The sequence below is a fragment of the Cetorhinus maximus genome, chromosome 14 (genome assembly GCF_964194155.1).
Source record: "Cetorhinus maximus chromosome 14, sCetMax3.hap1.1, whole genome shotgun sequence".
Taxonomy (NCBI): domain Eukaryota; kingdom Metazoa; phylum Chordata; class Chondrichthyes; order Lamniformes; family Cetorhinidae; genus Cetorhinus; species Cetorhinus maximus.
Genome location: NC_135892.1, coordinates 114,336,768 through 114,355,431, shown reverse-complemented (window position 1 = coordinate 114,355,431; position 18,664 = coordinate 114,336,768). Strand labels below are relative to the sequence as shown.

The window sequence follows — 18,664 nt, the reverse complement described above, 5'->3', positions numbered from 1 at the left end:
ACCCCAGTTAATTTTGGGGTATTAAAATCGCGTACTATTATATTACTGCCCTATTGATTTTGTACTCCTCAGAGATTTGCCTACATGTTTACTCTTCTATCTCTCTCTGACTGTTTGGGGTCTATAGTCCCGTCTGAAAACCCTGTGACCAGGAATGTTGAGTTGCCATTCCTGTCCCTCTTTAAGCCATGTTTCTGTGATAGCTGTGATATCATACTGCCACGTTTCTATCTGTGCCCTCAGCTCATCTGCTTTATTTACTACACTCCTTGCATTGAAGTTTATACCCTTGAGCACTGCCAAACTCTCTTTTTATTTTCTATCTTTTGTTTCTTCTGCCTTCCAGACTCACTCACTGATTTTCTGCCTTCCATTACCATTTCTGATTTTGCTCCATCTGAATCTAGCCTCAGGTTCCCATCCCCCTGCCAAACTAGTTTTAACCCTCTCCAACAGAACTAGCAAACCTCCGAGCAAGGATACTGGTCCCAGCCCCATTGAGGTGCAAACCATTGGGCTGGCACAGGTCCCACCCCCCTCAGAACCGGCCCAGTGCCCCAGGAATCTGAATCTCTCCCTCCAGCACCATCCCTCCGGCCACACATTCATCAGCTCCAACCTCGAATTTCTATGTTCACTAGCACGTGGCAATGGTAGCAATCTGGAGATTACTACCCCTGAGGTCCTGCTTTTTAAAGCCTTATCGAGCTCCCTAAAATTTGCTTTCAGGACCTCATCCCTCTTCCTACCTATGTCATTGGCACCAATATGAACCATGACCTCAGGCTGTTCACCCTCCCACCTTAAGAATGTCCTCAGAAATTCATGTTATTTTCTTAATGTTTCCCTACCATTTTTATTTACCTTGGTGAGTGTAAACACAGTGTCAACCCACCACAGTCTGCCAGCAATGATTGTGAATGGCAATGATTGTGAACAGTAGTGATTGTGAACAGATCTGAGCTATTTCTCACCACATCAATGAGCTGAGCAATGGAAAGTCCAAAGTTGACGATGACAGCATCTGAAGTGTTGGGCACAGGTCTGGACCACCTATTGTAGCCAATGAAGAGATGGTTGAAGAGTCTCTCTTCCGCTTGGGAACGAGTTTTCTCCTGACAATAAACTAGAAATAAGAGAAAGAGGGTGAGAGTGAGGGCCTTGGTGAAATCCATTATTATTGATTGAAAACATTGGTTACAGACAGGGGTGACAGTGAACTAGAACCCCTGCTCCCATCTCTTACTGTCTGTAATCAGGGTGTGTTTTTAAAAGGAAGAGGTGTGAGTTTCTTAACCCCTGAGTGTGGGCACAACCTGATCAACCAGCAGCAAGCTTTTTGTAGGTTTAAATAAGGGTGATTATTTGTTCACACATTCACCCCAAAAATCTAACGCTCCATTTATCACACACCCACTCACATACACATGCCCACAGGAGAAAAATACAGTTAAAGAGGGTAGTGCATGTTTTACAAGCTACAAACAAGGAATACTTTGAGATTGGTTGGTGTTGGCGCAGGCCTGAGTAAGAGGGGGTTCTCTTCCACTCTTGAAGTGAAGCTAGATGAATTCAATAACCAAAGTCATATATCAAGATCCTGGAAGTTACCATTGGCCAGAAACTGAACTGGGCAAGCTATACAAAATCAATGGCCACAAGAGCAGGTCAGAGCCTGGGAATCCTGCAGCAAGTAACTCACCTCCTGACTTCCCAAAGCCTGTCCACCATCAACAAGGCACAAGTCAGGAGTGTGATGGAATACTCTCCACTTGGCTGGATGAGTGCAGCTCCAACAATACTTAAAACCTCAACACTAACTAGGACAAAGCAGTCTGCTTGATTGGCGCCACATCCACCACCTTCAACATTCACTCCCAGCACCACTGACGCACAGTAGCAGCAGTGTGTACCATCTACAAGATGCACTGTAGGAATTGACCAAGGCTCCTTAGACAGCACCTTCCAAACCCACAACTGCTACCATCTAGAAGGACCAAGAGCAGAAGACACATGGAAACACCGCCACCTGGAAGTTCCCCTCCAAGTCACTCACCATCCTAACTTGGAAATATATCACCGTTCGTTCACTGTCACTGGGTCAAAATCCTGGAACTCCCTCCCTAACAGCACTGTGGGTGGACCTACACCACATGGACTGCAGCGGTTCAAGAAGGCAGCTCACCACCACCTTCTCAAGGGCAACTAGGGATGGGCAATAAATGCTGGCCCAGCCAACGAAGCCCACATCCCATGAATGAATTTTAAAAAATCAAAGTCATTGCAAGATTCCCTCAAAGAAGTGGATTTCTCAGCACGTCACGAAGTTAGTTGTCTGTAATCTTATTCCTAAGAGATCAGTTTTCTGTCGTGGTGGACTTGAAAGGAAACAGGCTTGGACACCTTATGATGGTGCAGTCTCCAGATTTAAGGCCTTTGCAGCTGCTGCTGTTGTTTGCAGACTGACCGATTTCTCCCTGGTGCTTGGAGTGAGTAAGATTGATTACCTGAAGAACGTTTTGTTCAGGTGACCACATGGTCAATGCTTCTATTGTCCACCCAGAATGATTTGAAGTTTGAAGCCATTGCTACACAATGAGGGAGGGATGGTGGCCATTCACACCTACTTATGGTTTAACTGCTTTTTCTACATCTCTCTTTGTTAAGTTTTGAACTTAGAGGCAGTGAGTCTGGGTGTCCATAAATTTTGCGTTTTGGGTAAGTCCACAACAATAAAAGGTGTGATTTGTTAAAAAAAATTATCATAACACGGGATATGGGTGTTGCTGACAAGGCCAGCATTTGTTGCCCATCCCTAATTGCCCTTGAACTGGGTGGTTTACTGGGCCCTTTCAGAGGGCAGTTAAGAGTCAACCACATTGCTGTGGGCCTGGAGTCACATATAGGCCAGACCGGGTAAGGATGGCAGATTTCCTTCCCTAAAGGGCATTAGCGAACCACATGGGTTTTTATAGCAATCGATGATGGCTTCATGGTCACCATTACTGAGACTAACTTTATATTCCAGACTTATTAATTGAATTTAAACTCCATCACCTGCCACGGGGGGGATTTGAACCCATGTCCCCAGACCCATTAGCCTGGGCCTCAGGATTACTAGTCCAGTGACACCACCATCCTCTCCATTCCACAAATGGTTTCCTCTTGCTAAGTCCATTCAATTAGATTCTGAGTCTATGCAAAAGTCACCTGACACTCATTAAGCATCTTAGCAGCCTTTTAATGTTCATTTTTAAAAGAAAAGGCAGTTCCAGAAAATTCTATACTGAATACAGTCCACGGGCAGAATTTTCTGCCTGTCGGGCAGGTGGTACGGGAGTGGGCGCGGGCGGGTGCAGACCTGATCGCCGCCTGCGATTGGGTCCATGCCGCCATTTTACGCGGGCGGGCCAATTAAGGCCCACACAGCGTGAATCGCGGCTCCCGAGGACAGCGGGAGTGGGCAGGCGGCAGGGGGACTGCAATGACCACCGGGTCCAATGGTGACCCGGGCGGCCTGTTTTAAAAAGCTCCTGCAGCCTTTCCCAGGTTGTGAACTGTGGCCAGTGGAAGGGCTCCCCAGGGCGCTGCTGGTGAACAGGCCAGGCAGGAGGGGAGGGCAGGGGGGCACTGTGCCCTTCGTTTTTCTGATGATTGCCTTGCTGCCCTCCTCAAGGGGGTGGCAGCACCGCGGGAGGTCCTCGTACCCCAGGACAGGAGGAGGAGGCCCCCCCCCCGACATGGTGAAACGTGCCTGGGAGGAGGTGGCGGGGGTGGTGAGCTCCCGCGATGTGGTGCGGTGCATCTGGATCCAGTGTCACAAGCGCTTCAATGACCTGTTACACTCAGGAAGAGTGAGGATCATGTTGGCATTGGTCACTTAACCCAGCAGGTCGGCTTTCCCCCCCGGTGCACCCCCTCCCACCAAGTCTGAGTGTAGTGACTGCATTGAATCATTGACGCCATGTGTCCTTCATTGGGTGGGCCAGCAGATATTGCCCATGCTGAAGTCACCCTGAGAGGGTGGTGAAGAGATGGGTTCTGCACCTGCAGCATGTGGTACACTGAGACCCACATGGCTGGTGTGGGGGCAACCTGGAGGAGCTGTACCTGGGCACAGGGCTGGAACTCCAGGACATGTCAAAGTCAGGGTGATGAGATGCTGGGAGGGGAGCTTCAAGGTGGCGTTGGCACCGATCGATCTGCTGCCCTCTGCACTCCACTTGCTTGCGCCTCCTTGCTATGTGGTGCCTAATATGATGTAGGCAGCATTTGGCCAAGTCAGGGGAACAGGCCTGGCATCTTTGTGTGAGTGTTCAGCAGCAGCGGGTGAGGAGACACTGGAGCTCTGCAATGTCCCACTCTGGTTGGGGTGGGCCGTGTGCGAAGAGATTCCAGTTACAAGTTGCACTAATCAATGCTCTTCCCTCCTTTTCAGGAGAAAATTGCACATAATGCCCCCGAGCGGGTGAGGACTGGCGGAGGGCCGGCCCAGTTAGTGATTCTCAGCCGCTTCGAACAGGAGGCCCTAGATCTGGAGAGGCACCATGTGCCCAGGTCCACCGGTGTTGGTGAGGCTGGGGTGCCACGGGCAGGTATGTTTGCCCAGCAGTGAGGTCACCATTGTCCTCCCAGCAGCCAATGCAGTGCTGAATGTTCAGTGATTGGAGTTTGCAACATGGCTTGACCATTGCTTATGGAAGGATGAGCGTGTAATGATCCGGGGGACAGGGATACACGTTGACATTGCCTCCACGTTAACTGATCCAATGTCCTTGTTCTTCCTTTCAGCATCAGTGGAGCAGGGCCGGGAGGAGGAGCAGCAGAGGCCCCATCTCACACCTGAGGGGCCTGAAGCCTCAGACCCACCAGCATCACACCATCTCTGCCAGGCAGGCACCAGCGCAGATACTAGCACCTCGGTGGGAATTAGATTATTGGCTAGTGTCCCGGGGCACAGCGGTGAGGGCACTTCACAGTCACTGGAGAAGCTGGCAGAGACAGAGAGTGCCCATGGCGCCAGCAGTCGGAGGACTGCAGGGGACCAGGCACATGCTCAGTCGGTGTCTGATGATGTGCCTCTGGATGTGCAGCAAACGCAGGAAATGCAACCGGGTGTGTGGGAGCATCTGGGGGAGATACATGAGGCTATGCTTGGGTTGGTGTCCGTGGTGGAGGAGTCTACACGGACGATCACCGAAGCAATGAGCCACATGTCCGAGTGCCATGCGTCCTCCATGGAGAGTGTGGCAACTCTCGTGTAGAGGCTCCTCCAGGAGACCCATCAGGGCTTCCTGGGGATGTATTCGGACCAGCAAGCCCTCACATCGGCATTGACCTCAGCTGGTCAGTGCCAGTGTGGGAGATGGTCTGGGCAACAAGTTTCCCAGCTTGGTGCCCATCCATCCACGGAGCAGGGAGGTCCAAAGTGACCTCACATCGGTGCAGCAGCTGCCTGTCATCTCTGCGAGCTCCCCTCAGGGTGCTCCATATGAGGGCAGCAGCTCCTCCACCCCTCTCCCAGTGACCGTGGCATCCAATGAGGCTGCGACGACTGGGGAGATGCCAGCTGTAGAACTGGCCGCTCCCTCCTAGGCGGGGCCAGCACAGGCTCCACAGGCCAGAGAATGATGGCCAAGGTCATCGAGGCCAACAGGACAGCAGAGTCAGCAGAGTCTCAGATGCCAATGGACAATGAAGACATCGATGCAGTGGATGCAGCTGCACACAATGAGTCCAGCAGTGAGTCTGAGGATGAGCATGCACAGGGAAATGCTAAGGGGGTAGACGCTGACCCGGGCATGCTCCAGGGATGTAGGGACATCCTGGAGGCTTTAATCCAAAGTACCTTCAGCTAGCACAGCACAGATGGACCTCCCAGACAAACCTGGGCTGCAGGCTCCATACTCGGTACCTAAGTGCAAAATCTGCCTGGTTAAGAACATTAACTAAGAGCCTTGTTAATAAAGCTGAATGTCCCACAAAACACTCAGAACATTATTGATAACCATCCACCTGCAGAAGAAAAGAGGCTCCCTCAGCCAAGGTGACATGTCTGAATTTATTATCACAACCAAAGGAACTTAAGAAAACAAAATGACAAAAGTGTTAAAAATTACACCAACTCATAAAGACCTCATTGCGGCCAACACAAAAGCACCAGTGAAAAACCTGTGGTGTGCCTAAGGTGCTATTATGTTTACGTCTTGTTGCTGTCCCATTGCTGGACCTGAATAAGGGAAATTCACATCCACCTGCAAAACACATCTCATTGTTCAAGAATGAACCAGCATTTGAGAAATATGAATTATTTAGACTGTTGGTCTCCGTGTGTCATATTGAACAACGGGAAGGATTTGAGCTCAAGTTTGGGCAGAGATAAGAGTGAATAACTGTAAGAACATAAGAAATAGGAGCAGGAGTAGGTCCTTCTCGAGCCTGCTCCACTGTTCAATGAGATCATGGCTGATCTTTTACTTCAACACCATTTTCCTGCACTATCCCTGTATCCCTGGATGTTTTTAATATCTATCGATCTCAGCCTTGAACATACTCAGTGACTGATCCTCCACAGTCCCCTGGATGAGGAACTTTTTCCATTGCGCTATCAATCCTCCTTGATCCTTCCTCAAAAAATTCGATTTAATTAGTAAGACACGACCTACCCCTAACAAAACCTTGCTGACTACCCCTGATTAATCCATGCCTTTGTCAGTGACAGTTTACCCTGTCTCTCTGAATTGATTCCAATAATTTACCGACCACCAAAGTCAGGCTGACCGGCCTATAATTTTAAGGCCTGTCCCTCGCACCCTTTTTAAATATTGGCACAATGCTCCGATCCTCTGGGATCTCGCCGGAATCTAGTGAGGATTGGAAAATGATCCTCAGCGCATCTGTCATTTCCTCCCTGGATTTTAGAATAGATTCTAGCATTTTCCCTAATACTGATGTCAGGCTAACAGGTCTGTAGTTCCCTGTTTTCCCCCTCCCTCCTTTCTTAAACAGTGGGGGTTACATTTGCCGCCTTCCAATCTGCAGGAACCATTCCAGAATCTATAGAATTTTGAAAGATGATCACCAATGCATCCACTATCTCCTCCCCACCACCACCCCCCCAACCCGATGCATCAGGATGTTTGCTGTTCGGTTTCCAACTCATTAACTCTGAGCCAAAGCTCCTGCAATCGCAAACATTTACTACAGATGTGGTTGCCATGGTCTGCACTGGCTCCAGAAGCTCCCTAATGTGACACATCATCTGTCCTTCCATCAGTATTGTGTTAACTGAAATTATTTAATTAATTAATGTATAGTTCACCTCTCCACCTAACTCCCTCACTCGCCAAGCTCCTGGCTTCAACATTCTGTGCAGCCTAGCAGCACTCAGATAGCCTTGTATTTACACCCCCTGAAAAGCAATGATCAGTCAGTTCTGCTGAACCTCAGAAACCAGTTTAAGCCAACTACCTAATTAATTAGCTACAGCTGCTCTCAGAGAGCTTGTATTTCCCTGTTTAAGCCTGGAAGAAACTTATCTCTCAACTTAAAGAGCAATATTTAGCTAACTGCTAAATGTAAACATAGCCTAGACTTTAGAGCGAGATTAACCCTTAAGATCCCCTCACTCACCAAACTCCCAGTTTCAACACAGTGTAATCCTGTCAACCGCCATTGTATTGTGGTGATCTGGATCCCAGAAGTGTTAACCCTACAGTCATGTGATGGAACTTAACTGTCAGGTACTGCAGTATAATACACCTGGAACAGAGCAAATCTCTGTGTGTGCAAGTCTGCAGATTGCAACGGTAACATCAAGAAGAAGACTGAAGAATGCAACATCACCTCTCTCTTTCCCTGCTATTCTCAAGTTCAGGACCCTATCTCTGTTACATTTTGGAATGTATCACAGAGATAGAGGGTTTTAATAGCAGGGAATATCAAGTGCCATAGCATCTACTTTGGAAAAAGATGGATTGCAGTTTAAACGAGATTGTCTCCGGAAAAACAACAAGCTTATAGGGTGCAACACCACTGGGATTTCAAGACCACCGAAGGAACGATGGAACGTATATATTTTTTCTTCCAAGTCCACCTGAGTACCAACCTCCTGGCTATTCACCTACAATAGACTTCACAGCTTCATGAGAATCATTTGTTTCGAAAAAGACCTTCACACCAACTAAAGTATCAACCCAACCAAGAAAACACCAGGCCTGCATCAATATAAAGGCTGAGTTATAACTTCCATTTTTCTAATTACAGGTTTAATTCCATCTGTATCTAATCGTCGTGTGCATGATAGTATGGGTGAGGTTGTAATTGACACATTGCATTCAAACATCCGGGGCAAGTATGTGATAATAAAATGCTTGTTTGTTTTTAACATCACCAGAAAGCCTGCTGCTGGAGTATATTTTAAATTAGAAAACATCACTCCGAGGATAAGGAAAAACATGCACCTTACACACAGACATCCTAATTACTGACTGCAAGGGAGGACATAAATCCTGGCTGTAACAGAAGTTAATTAGAAAGACAATGATAAACATTATCAGGAGCCTGTTCAATATTAATCCAATACTTTATGGAGAGAATGAGATCGAATCATTTTCAGTCCATGTACAGCCATCCTGCAACACTGCCCCTGGTAACAGTTTAAAAACTCCCTCCCAGCTCATACCAGCCTTTCTCTAAAATAGATTCATTCCCAGGAGTCATTCTCCATCCTGATCAGCCCCCTCCTCCCAGTGGAAAGCACTTCCCATGGGCTTTTCAACCAGGATTTTCACACTCCCCCTCCTGAAATGGACTTTTCAGGGAAGTTTCCCGGGTAACGGGCGCCCTGTAATTCTTTATCCACATGATCAGCCATCATGGTTGAGCCTAAAATCACTGGTCGATTAACCACACGGGCCAGAGAGGAGAGACTAGCCCTGTTTCCACATGTGTATCAGGGGGAGACAGGGAGCGGAGGGCCCAGAGACATGCTGATGCTTTCCAGCATTCTCTGCTTTTACCTCAGAATGTCAGCAACCCAAGATAATTTGCTTTTGAATTAATAAGTAATTGTATATTTATTGTGTATAATGAAAGGCAGTGCACTCTTGTAAAGGATACATTACTGGAGTCCGAACTGATCAGAACCGAGCCTGATGTCTGATGATTCACCACATGGAAATCCAAAGCCTCACATGTGGATTTGGAACTCTGTTTTTTAATCTTCCCTCTCCTTCCCCTCTGGCTCCATTCCCCTCCATCCTCTCCCCATTATCTACCCCTTCTCCGTCCCCCTCCCATCCCATCCTCGTTACCTGTCCCTTCTCTGTCCCCCCTCCCCAGTGTCATGAACGAGTCTCTGGAGTGGTTGGGCTTCGCACGCAGCTGGACAATGAGTGTCCAAGGTTCAAGGCCACCTGTCACATGGTGACCTCAGCCTAGGGCAGAGTGAAGGGTCCCATCCTGGGATGAAGCAATGGCGGAGGGGTGAGGGGGGGTGAGGCAGTGAGGGGTTGAGTAAATAAGGAATGCCCAATTTCCAAGCCTTTGGAACTTTTAGCAAGAGGCTCAAGGAGAGGTGACTGGCGGGAAGCGGGAAATATTCCCCATTTGAAAAGCATTCACATTCCATTGAGCAAGTCCCCAAGGGATTTAAATCCCACTCGTAGAATCATAGAAAATTCACAACGCAGAAAAAGGCCATTCGGCCCATCATGCCGGTGTTGGTGCAGGAAGTGCCTCCCCAGCCTAAAATCACCTATTGATTAACCCCACGGGTCAGAGAGCAGAACCCAGCCCTGTGCCCTCATGTGTATCAGAGGGAGACAGGGAGCGGAGGGCCCAGAGACAAACACCTCCCCCACCCCCCACCCCCACCACCACATGCTGGTGCTATTCCACCCTCCTGCACTCGGCCTAATTGGAGATCAGTGACCCTCAGGGGTATAGGAGGGTGGAACAGGCCGGGAAACATTTCCTGGACCAGCACCGACGCGATGGGCCGAATGGCCTCCCGCTGTGTGGTTAAATGTTCTTCTACCGTGGGGTATTGCTCAATGGGGGTGTGAGATCCAGCGAATGAGAAGGACACACGCCAGGGAGGAGACCTCGCCCCTAAATTTAAGTGGCAAAAATTTCAACTTACTGCTTCTGCCCAAGAAGATGAAGAAAGTGAGGAGGAGAATGCAGCCTTTCAGGACACCGAATTCCACGGGCGAGACCCAAAACGTTGCCATTTTCCCGAAACCTCAGCTTCGGACAAGGAAGGGGCAGCAAAAAAAAAAAACCTCTGTGGTCTCACCAGGAAGGCACTGGGGGGATGGGAGTTTCCCCTCTTTCGGACGTAGCCCAGGCTCGGTGGAGTTGGCACTTGGGTTGAATGTAGCTGCTCCGGGTGGAGCGGTTCTTGCTGCGCTGTCCCTGGTCCTGAAAACCTCCGCTCTGGGTGGGGGGAAAAACTGCCTTAAGAGAGAGCCGCCCCTTCCCCAGGTTTAACGAGCGCTCCTGCGAAAATAAATAATAATAAAAAAGAGCTGGCATTAATATTTCAACTTCGTGGAGTGCGCATCACCGCAATACAACAGAGTGCTCATCATTCAAACCCTCTCCAATCAATGTCAGTGACAGAGTGAGAGATCCGTCCAAAACTCAGAGCCCTCCCCACCCTCCCACCCCACAACGCCTGGGTGGCTGGAACTTGGGCCAAGGCTGCTCAAGGAACCCTCCACCCCAAAGCTTTCGGCTCCCACTCATCAAAGTTTAATTAAAAAAAACCCCCGCATCTTCCCATAAAACTGCGAGGTTTTAAATGGAAAGGCATTCTAAGAGGCCAGAGGCAGCTCTGGTCCTGCCTTGTGGGCTGATGAATTGGGCTCCAGTCCAACACGACATAGGGGAGGGGGGGGGGATACCGAATTCCTTCTCAAAGCCTGTCCGACACTTGGCTGTCCTTGTGCTGTGTGTGTGTGGGGGGCTGTTCGATAGGGAAAGGGCTGACCTGAATGTAGGTCCTGTCCCGAACACTTCCCCACCACCGAGAGACCGCAGTCAGAATTTGTCAGGAGCGGCTCTCTCCACAAACACACAGGTGAGTGAACAGAGGGAGCTGGGTCTTCGCTGACATGTGGGGAGGACTAACCGGGGTGTGAGGGAGGGGGATTAGCACCAGCCCCTCCGGATTCTGTCTGGATGTTGGGGGCACTGGACCTGATTCGTGTTTCTGAAAAATGATTCGGACAGGCGATAAATATTTGAAATATCTGCACCTGCACCCAGCGGTTTAAAGGGGACGATGTATAATTGAGCTGACAGTACCAAGCTCTGGAAATCGACACTGGAATCACCTGGAAGAATGGGGGGGTGGTCACATTCTGTTCTGGGAGGGGGTTTTATTGCGACTTGAGGCGTTCGAAACACCTCAGGGGCTTTGACGAAAGATCCCAGTGGCCTCCCCTCGCCCAGTGAATTATTCCAACATTTAAACGGGTGCCAAAGTCAGAGCATTTGGCCAAACCGTCTCCTTCACCCCGAGCCCTCGCAGCTCATGTCTGGTACCAATCTCATCTTCTCGGCACCTTGTCCAAAGCTGTACATCGCGAGGAACACCGAAAACTCCCTACACATCTCTGCTCATTCATTTCACTGCTATCTCTACTAGATCTATCGGGGTTTTGCCACATACTTTCCGACTGAGTGACCACCATTTCTTGATGAAACTGAATCAACTGGCTGTATCGAATCAGCGCGGGCATTGTATGGACCTGGAGGAAGTTGTACTCACCAGGGAAAGTGAGAGAGAGAAATGAACAGAGAGTGAGGGGGAGAGAGAGAGAGAAGAACAAAGAAAGAGGGAGAGACAGAAAGGTGAACAGAGACAGGAAATAGAACGGAGAGATCCAGGTTAACTAAAGATAAAATATAGAACTAAACATAACAAAATAAATCTATGAGAGAGATGGTGGCATTGTGGTAATGTCATTGGACTAGTAATCCCGAGGCCCGGGTGGTTGCTCTGTGAAATGGTCTAACAAGTCAGTCAGTTCCTGGGCAATTAGGAATGGGCAACAAAAGCTGATCTTGGCAATGATACCCACACCCCGTGAAGGGATAAAGAAATAAATAGAGACAGTGATAGAGGTAGGGAGAAGATTGAGATAGAGAGGATTGAGATTTCAGAAAACGAGATAGAGAACAGATGCAGCGAGAGGTACGGAGAACTATACAAATTAGGAGAGATAGAGTGTGAGAGAAATAATGGCAAGATAGTTTGGTCAGAGACAGAGAGATTGTAATAATCGAAAAATAAGCAGAGACAGGAACAAAAGTGAGCAGAAAGATAGAGAAAGCGACAGAGGGAAGAGCAGAGCTGCCTGTGAACAATTCGACTTGCCGGAGAGAGAATGAAATAAAGAGATAAATGGAGAAAGATAGGAGCAAACATTATAACTTAGTCATTATTGAATAACAAACAGAATGGGAGAGGCAGAGAAATAGAATAAAGGATGAACTGAAGGAGACAGAGAGAGAGGAAAGACAAATAGTGGAGAGATGGAGAACTGAAAAATAGAGAGGGAGAGAGAAACAGAGAGAGAAAGAGGAGACTGAATAATAGAAATAGAAACAGAGAATGGAAACTGGAGGAGAGAGAGAGAGAGAATGTGATGGGGCAGTTTCACCCTCGGAGGGTGACGGAACCAAACACACACACACAAACACACACACACACACACTAGAGAGAGTACAGAGGAGATTTACCAGGATGTTGCCTGGGCTGGAGTGTTTTAGTTATGAGGAGAGATTGGATAGACTGGGGTTATTTTCCTTGGAGCAGAGGAGATTGAGGGGGGACATGATTGAGGTGTATAAAATTATGAGGGGCATAGATCGGGTAAACAGGAAGGAACTTTTCCCCTTGATGGAGGGATCAATAACCAGGGGCATAGATTTAAGGTAAGGGGCAGGAGGTTTAGAGGGGATGTGAGGAAGAATTTTTTCACCCAGAGGGTGGTGGGAATCTGGAAATCACTGCCTGAAAGGGTGGTAGAGGCAAAAACCCCCATAACATTTAAGAAGTATTTGGATGTGCACTTGCGATGCCATGACATACAAGGCTATGGGCCTAGTGCTGGAAAATGGGATTAGAATAGTTAGGTATTTGTTTGACCAGCGCAGATTCGATGGGCCGAAGGGTCATTTTCTGTGCTGTAAACATCTGTGACTCTATGACACACACTCACACACACACAAACACACTAACCCTGGTTTTGTAGTTTCAGGTCCTGCGAGACCATGTGTAAAGCAGTCCTGTCTCGCAATGATTCATTGTGGAGCTGGTCTTGTCCCTGCCTTATTCCAGCTGTGCCGATGATTGAGCCGGAGAAGCCTCTGATTCCCAGCTGGCAGTGGTGCTCCTCCCCCTGACTGAGCGGGGAGGCAGACTCCAGTATGTGTTCACACTCACTCTCCCGGTCAGGAGGGGCTCGGAACCCGTTCACAGGCGATACTGCTTCAGTCTGCTCCAGTGCACATGGTCAGTCTGGCTGCGATACTCCCGGACAATCTAAAAACAACGAAGCAACTTGGCAAAAAAGCCAGTGTGTGTGAGTATGTCAGTGTGGTGTGGAGTATGTCAGTGTGTGTGAGTATGTCAGTGTGTGTGAGTATGTCAGTGTGTGGAGTATGTCAGTGTGTGTGAGTATGTATGTGTGTGTGAGTATGTCAGTGTGTGTGAGTATGTCAGTGTGTGTGAGTATGTCAGTGTGTGGAGTATGTCAGTGTGTGTGTATATCAGTGTGGTGTGAGTATGTCAGTGTGTGTGAGTATGTCAGTGTGGTGTGGAGTATGTCAGTGTGTGTGAGTATGTCAGTGTGTGTGAGTATGTCAGTGTGTGGAGTATGTCAGTGTGTGGAGTATGTCAGTGTGTGTGGAGTATGTCAGTGTGTGTGAGTATATAAGTGTGGTGTGAGTATGTCAGTGTGTGGAGTATGTCAGTGTGTGTGAGTATGTCAGTGTGTGTGAGTATATCAGTGTGGTGTGAGTATGTCAGTGTGTGGAGTATGTCAGTGTGGTGTGAGTATGTCAGTGTGTGTGGAGTATGTCAGTGTGTGTGAGTATATCAGTGTGGTGTGAGTATGTCAGTGTGTGGAGTATGTCAGTGTGGTGTGAGTATGTCAGTGTGTGGAGTATATCAGTGTGTGTGAGTATGTCAGCGTGTGTGAGTATGTCAGTGTGTGGAGTATGTCAGTGTGTGTGAGTATGTCAGTGTGTGGAGTATGTCAGTGTGGTGTGAGAATGTCAGTGTGTGGAGTATGTCAGTGTGTGTGAGTATGTCAGTGTGTGTGAGTATGTCAGTGTGTGGAGTATGTCAGTGTGTGTGAGTATGTCAGTGTGTGTGAGAATGTCAGTGTGTGGAGTATGTCAGTGTGTGTGAGTATGTATGTGTGTGTGAGTATGTCAGTGTGTGTGAGTATGTCAGTGTGTGTGAGTATGTCAGTGTGTGGAGTATGTCAGTGTGTGTGAGTATGTCAGTGTGTGTGAGTATGTCAGTGTATGTGAGTATGTCAGTGTGTGTGAGTATGTCAGTGTGTGTGAGTATGTCAGTGTATGTGAGTATATCAGTGTGGTGTGAGTATGTCAGTGTGTGGAGTATGTCAGTGTGTGTGAGTATGTCAGTGTTTGTGAGTATATCAGTGTGGTGTGAGAATGTCAGTGTGTGGAGTATGTCAGTGTGTGAGTATGTCAGTGCGTGTGAGTATGTCAGTGTGTGGAGTATGTCAGTGTGTGGAGTATGTCAGTGTGTGTGGAGTATGTCAGTGTGTGTGAGTATATTAGTGTGGTGTGAGTATGTCAGTGTGTGGAGTATGTCAGTGTGTGTGAGTATGTCAGTGTGTGTGAGTATATCAGTGTGGTGTGAGTATGTCAGTGTGTGGAGTATGTCAGTGTGGTGTGAGTATGTCAGTGTGTGTGGAGTATGTCAGTGTGTGTGAGTATATCAGTGTGGTGTGAGTATGTCAGTGTGTGGAGTATGTCAGTGTGGTGTGAGTATGTCAGTGTGTGGAGTATGTCAGTGTGTGTGAGTATGTCAGCGTGTGTGAGTATGTCAGTGTGTGGAGTATGTCAGTGTGTGTGAGTATGTCAGTGTGTGGAGTATGTCAGTGTGGTGTGAGTATGTCAGTGTGTGGAGTATGTCAGTGTGTGTGAGTATGTCAGTGTGTGTGAGTATGTCAGTGTGTGGAGTATGTCAGTGTGTGTGAGTATGTCAGTGTGTGTGAGTATGTCAGTGTGTGGAGTATGTCAGTGTGTGTGAGTATGTATGTGTGTGGGAGTATGTCAGTGTGTGTGAGTATGTCAGTGTGTGTGAGAATGTCAGTGTGTGGAGTATGTCAGTGTGTGTGAGTATGTCAGTGTGTGTGAGTATGTCAGTGTATGTGAGTATGTCAGTGTGTGTGAGTATGTCAGTGTGTGTGAGTATGTCAGTGTATGTGAGTAAATCAGTGTGGTGTGAGTATGTCAGTGTGTGGAGTATGTCAGTGTGTGTGAGTATGTCAGTGTGTGTGAGTATATCAGTGTGGTGTGAGAATGTCAGTGTGTGGAGTATGTCAGTGTGTGAGTATGTCAGTGTGTGTGAGTATGTCAGTGTATGTGAGTATGTCAGTGTGTGTGAGTATGTCAGTGTGTGGAGTATGTCAGTGTGTGTGAGTATGTCAGTGTGTGTGGAGTATGTCAGTGTATGTGAGTATGTCAGTGTGTGTGAGTATGTCAGTGTGTGTGAGTACGTCAGTGTGTGTGAGTACGTCAGTGTGTGTGAGTATGTCAGTGTGTGTGAGTATGTCAGTGTGTGTGAGTATGTCAGTGTATGTGAGAATGTCAGTGTGTGTGGAGTATGTCAGTGTGTGTGAGTATGTCAGTGTGTGTGAGTATGTCAGTGTATGTGAGTAAGTCAGTGTGTGTGAGTATGTCAGTGTGTGTGGAGTATGTCAGTGTGTGTGAGTATGTCAGTGTGTGTGAGTATGTCATTGTGTGTGAGTATGTCAGTGTGTGTGAGTATGTCAGTGTGTGTGAGTATGTCAGTGTGGTGTGGAGTATGTCAGTGTGTGTGAGTATGTCAGTGTATGTGTGTATGTCAGTGTATGTGAGTATGTCATTGTATGTGAGTATGTCAGAGTGTGAGTATGTCAGTGTGTGTGAGTATGTCAGTGTATGTGAGTATGTCAGTGTGTGTGAGTATGTCAGTGTGTGGAGTATGTCAGTGTGTGTGAGTATGTCAGTGTGTGTGAGTATGTCAGTGTATGTGAGTATGTCAGTGTGTGTGAGTATGTCAGTGTGTGGAGTATGTCAGTGTCTGTGAGTATGTCAGTGTGTGTGGAGTATGTCAGTGTGTGTGAGTATGTCAGTGTGTGTGAGTATGTCAGTGTATGTGAGTATGTCAGTGTGTGTGAGTATGTCAGTGTGTGTGGAGTATGTCAGTGTGTGTGAGTATGTCAGTGTGTGTGAGTATGTCAGTGTGTGTGAGTATGTCAGTGTGTGTAAGTATGTCAGTGTGTGTGGAGTATGTCAGTGTGTGTGAGTATGTCAGTGTGTGTGAGTATGTCTTTGTGTGTGAGTATGTCAGTGTGTGTGAGTATGTCAGTGTGTGTGAGTATGTCAGTGTGGTGTGGAGTATGTCAGTGTGTGTGAGTATGTCAGTGTGAGTGTGTATGTCAGTGTATGTGAGTATGTCATTGCATGTGAGTCTGTCAGTGTGTGTGAGTATGTCAGTGTGTGTGAGTATGTCAGTGTATGTGAGTATGTCAGTGTGTGTGAGTATGTCAGTGTGTGGAGTATGTCAGTGTGTGTGAGTATGTCAGTGTGTGTGGAGTATGGCAGTGTATGTGAGTATGTCAGTGTGTGTGAGTATGTCAGTGTGGTGTGGAGTATGTCAGTGTGTGTGAGTATGTCAGTATGTGTGAGTATGTCAGTGTGTGTGAGTATGTCAGTGTGTGTGAGTATGTCAGTGTATGTGAGTATGTCAGTGTGTGTGAGTATGTCAGTGTGTGTGGAGTATGTCAGTGTGTGTGAGTATGTCAGTGTGTGTGAGTATGTCATTGTGTGTGAGTATGTCAGTGTGTGTGAGTATGTCAGTGTGTGTGGAGTATGTCAGTGTGTGTGAGTATGTCATTGTGTGTGAGTATGTCATTGTGTGTGAGTATGTCAGTGTGTGTGAGTATGTCAATGTGTGCAGTATGTCAGTGTGTGTGGAGTATGTCAGTGTGTGTGAGTATATCAGTGTGGTGTGAGTATGTCAGTGTGTGGAGTATGTCAGTGTGTGTGAGTATGTCAGTGTGTGTGAGTATATCAGTGTGGTGTGAGTATCTCAGTGTGTGGAGTATGTCAGTGTGGTGTGAGTATGTCAGTGTGTGGAGTATGTCAGTGTGTGTGAGTATGTCAGCGTGTGTGAGTATGTCAGTGTGTGGAGTATGTCAGTGTGTGTGAGTATGTCAGTGTGTGGAGTATGTCAGTGTGGTGTGAGTATGTCAGTGTGTGGAGTATGTCAGTGTGTGTGAGTATGTCAGTGTGTGTGAGTATGTCAGTGTGTGGAGTATGTCAGTGTGTGTGAGTTTGTCAGTGTGTGTGAGTATGTCAGTGTGTGTGAGTATGTCAGTGTGTGGTGTATGTCAGTGTGTGTGAGTATGTATGTGTGTGTGAGTATGTCAGTGTGTGTGAGTATGTCAGTGTGTGTGAGTATGTCAGTGTGTGGAGTATATCAGTGTGTGTGAGTATGTCAGTGTGTGTGTGTATGTCAGTGTATGTGAGTATGTCATTGTATGTGAGTATGTCAGTGTGTGTGAGTATGTCAGTGTGTGTGAGTATGTCAGTGTATGTGAGTATGTCAGTGTGTGTGAGTTTGTCAGTGTGTGGAGTATGTCAGTGTGTGTGAGTATGTCAGTGTGTGTGGAGTATTTCAGTGTGTGTGAGTATGTCAGTGTGTGTGAGTATGTCAGTGTATGTGAGTATGTCAGTGTGTGTGAGTATGTCAGTGTGTGTGGAGTATGTCAGTGTGTGTGAGTATGTCAGTGTGTGTGAGTATGTCAGTGTATGTGAGTATGTCAGTGTGTGTGAGTATGTCAGTGTGTGTGAGTATGTCAGTGTGTGGAGTATGTCAGTGTGTGTGAGTATGTCAGTGTGTGTGAGTATGTATGTGTGTGTGAGTATGTCAGTGTGTGTGAGTATGTCAGTGTGTGTGAGTATGTCAGTGTGTGGAGTATGTCAGTGTGTGTGAGTATGTCAGTGTGGTGTGGAGTATGTCAGTGTGTGTGAGTATGTCAGTGTGTGTGTGTATGTCAGTGTATGTGAGTATGTCATTGTAGGTGAGTATGTCAGTGTGCGTGAGTATGTCAGTGTGTGTGAGTATGTCAGTGTATGTGAGTATGTCAGTGTGTGTGAGTATGTCATTGTGTGGAGTATGTCAGTGTGTGTGAGTATGTCAGTGTGTGTGGAGTATGTCAGTGTGTGTGAGTATGTCAGTGTGTGTGAGTATGTCAGTGTATGTGAGTATGTCAGTGTGTGTGAGTATGTCAGTGTGTGTGGAGTATGTCAGTGTGTGTGAGTATGTCAGTGTGTGTGAGTATGTCAGTGTATGTGAGTATGTCAGTGTGTGTGAGTATGTCAGTGTGTGTGAGTATGTCAG

General features: G+C 47.5%; 1 protein-coding gene across 1 annotated transcript in view; it reads right to left on the bottom strand.

The window, feature by feature from the left end:
* LOC144689980 (neuronal acetylcholine receptor subunit alpha-2-like) overlaps positions 1 to 10,263 on the bottom strand; it is a 39,490-nt gene extending 29,227 nt beyond the window's left edge. Inside the window, exons 1-2 of the mRNA XM_078557516.1 lie at positions 10,145 to 10,263; positions 975 to 1,126 (exon numbers count right to left, since the gene is read on the bottom strand). Of these exons, the coding sequence (XP_078413642.1) occupies positions 975 to 1,126; positions 10,145 to 10,235 (243 nt within the window). The 5' untranslated portion in view covers positions 10,236 to 10,263. The remainder of the gene's footprint in view (positions 1 to 974; positions 1,127 to 10,144) is intronic.
* Between the last annotated feature and the right edge of the window lie 8,401 nt (positions 10,264 to 18,664).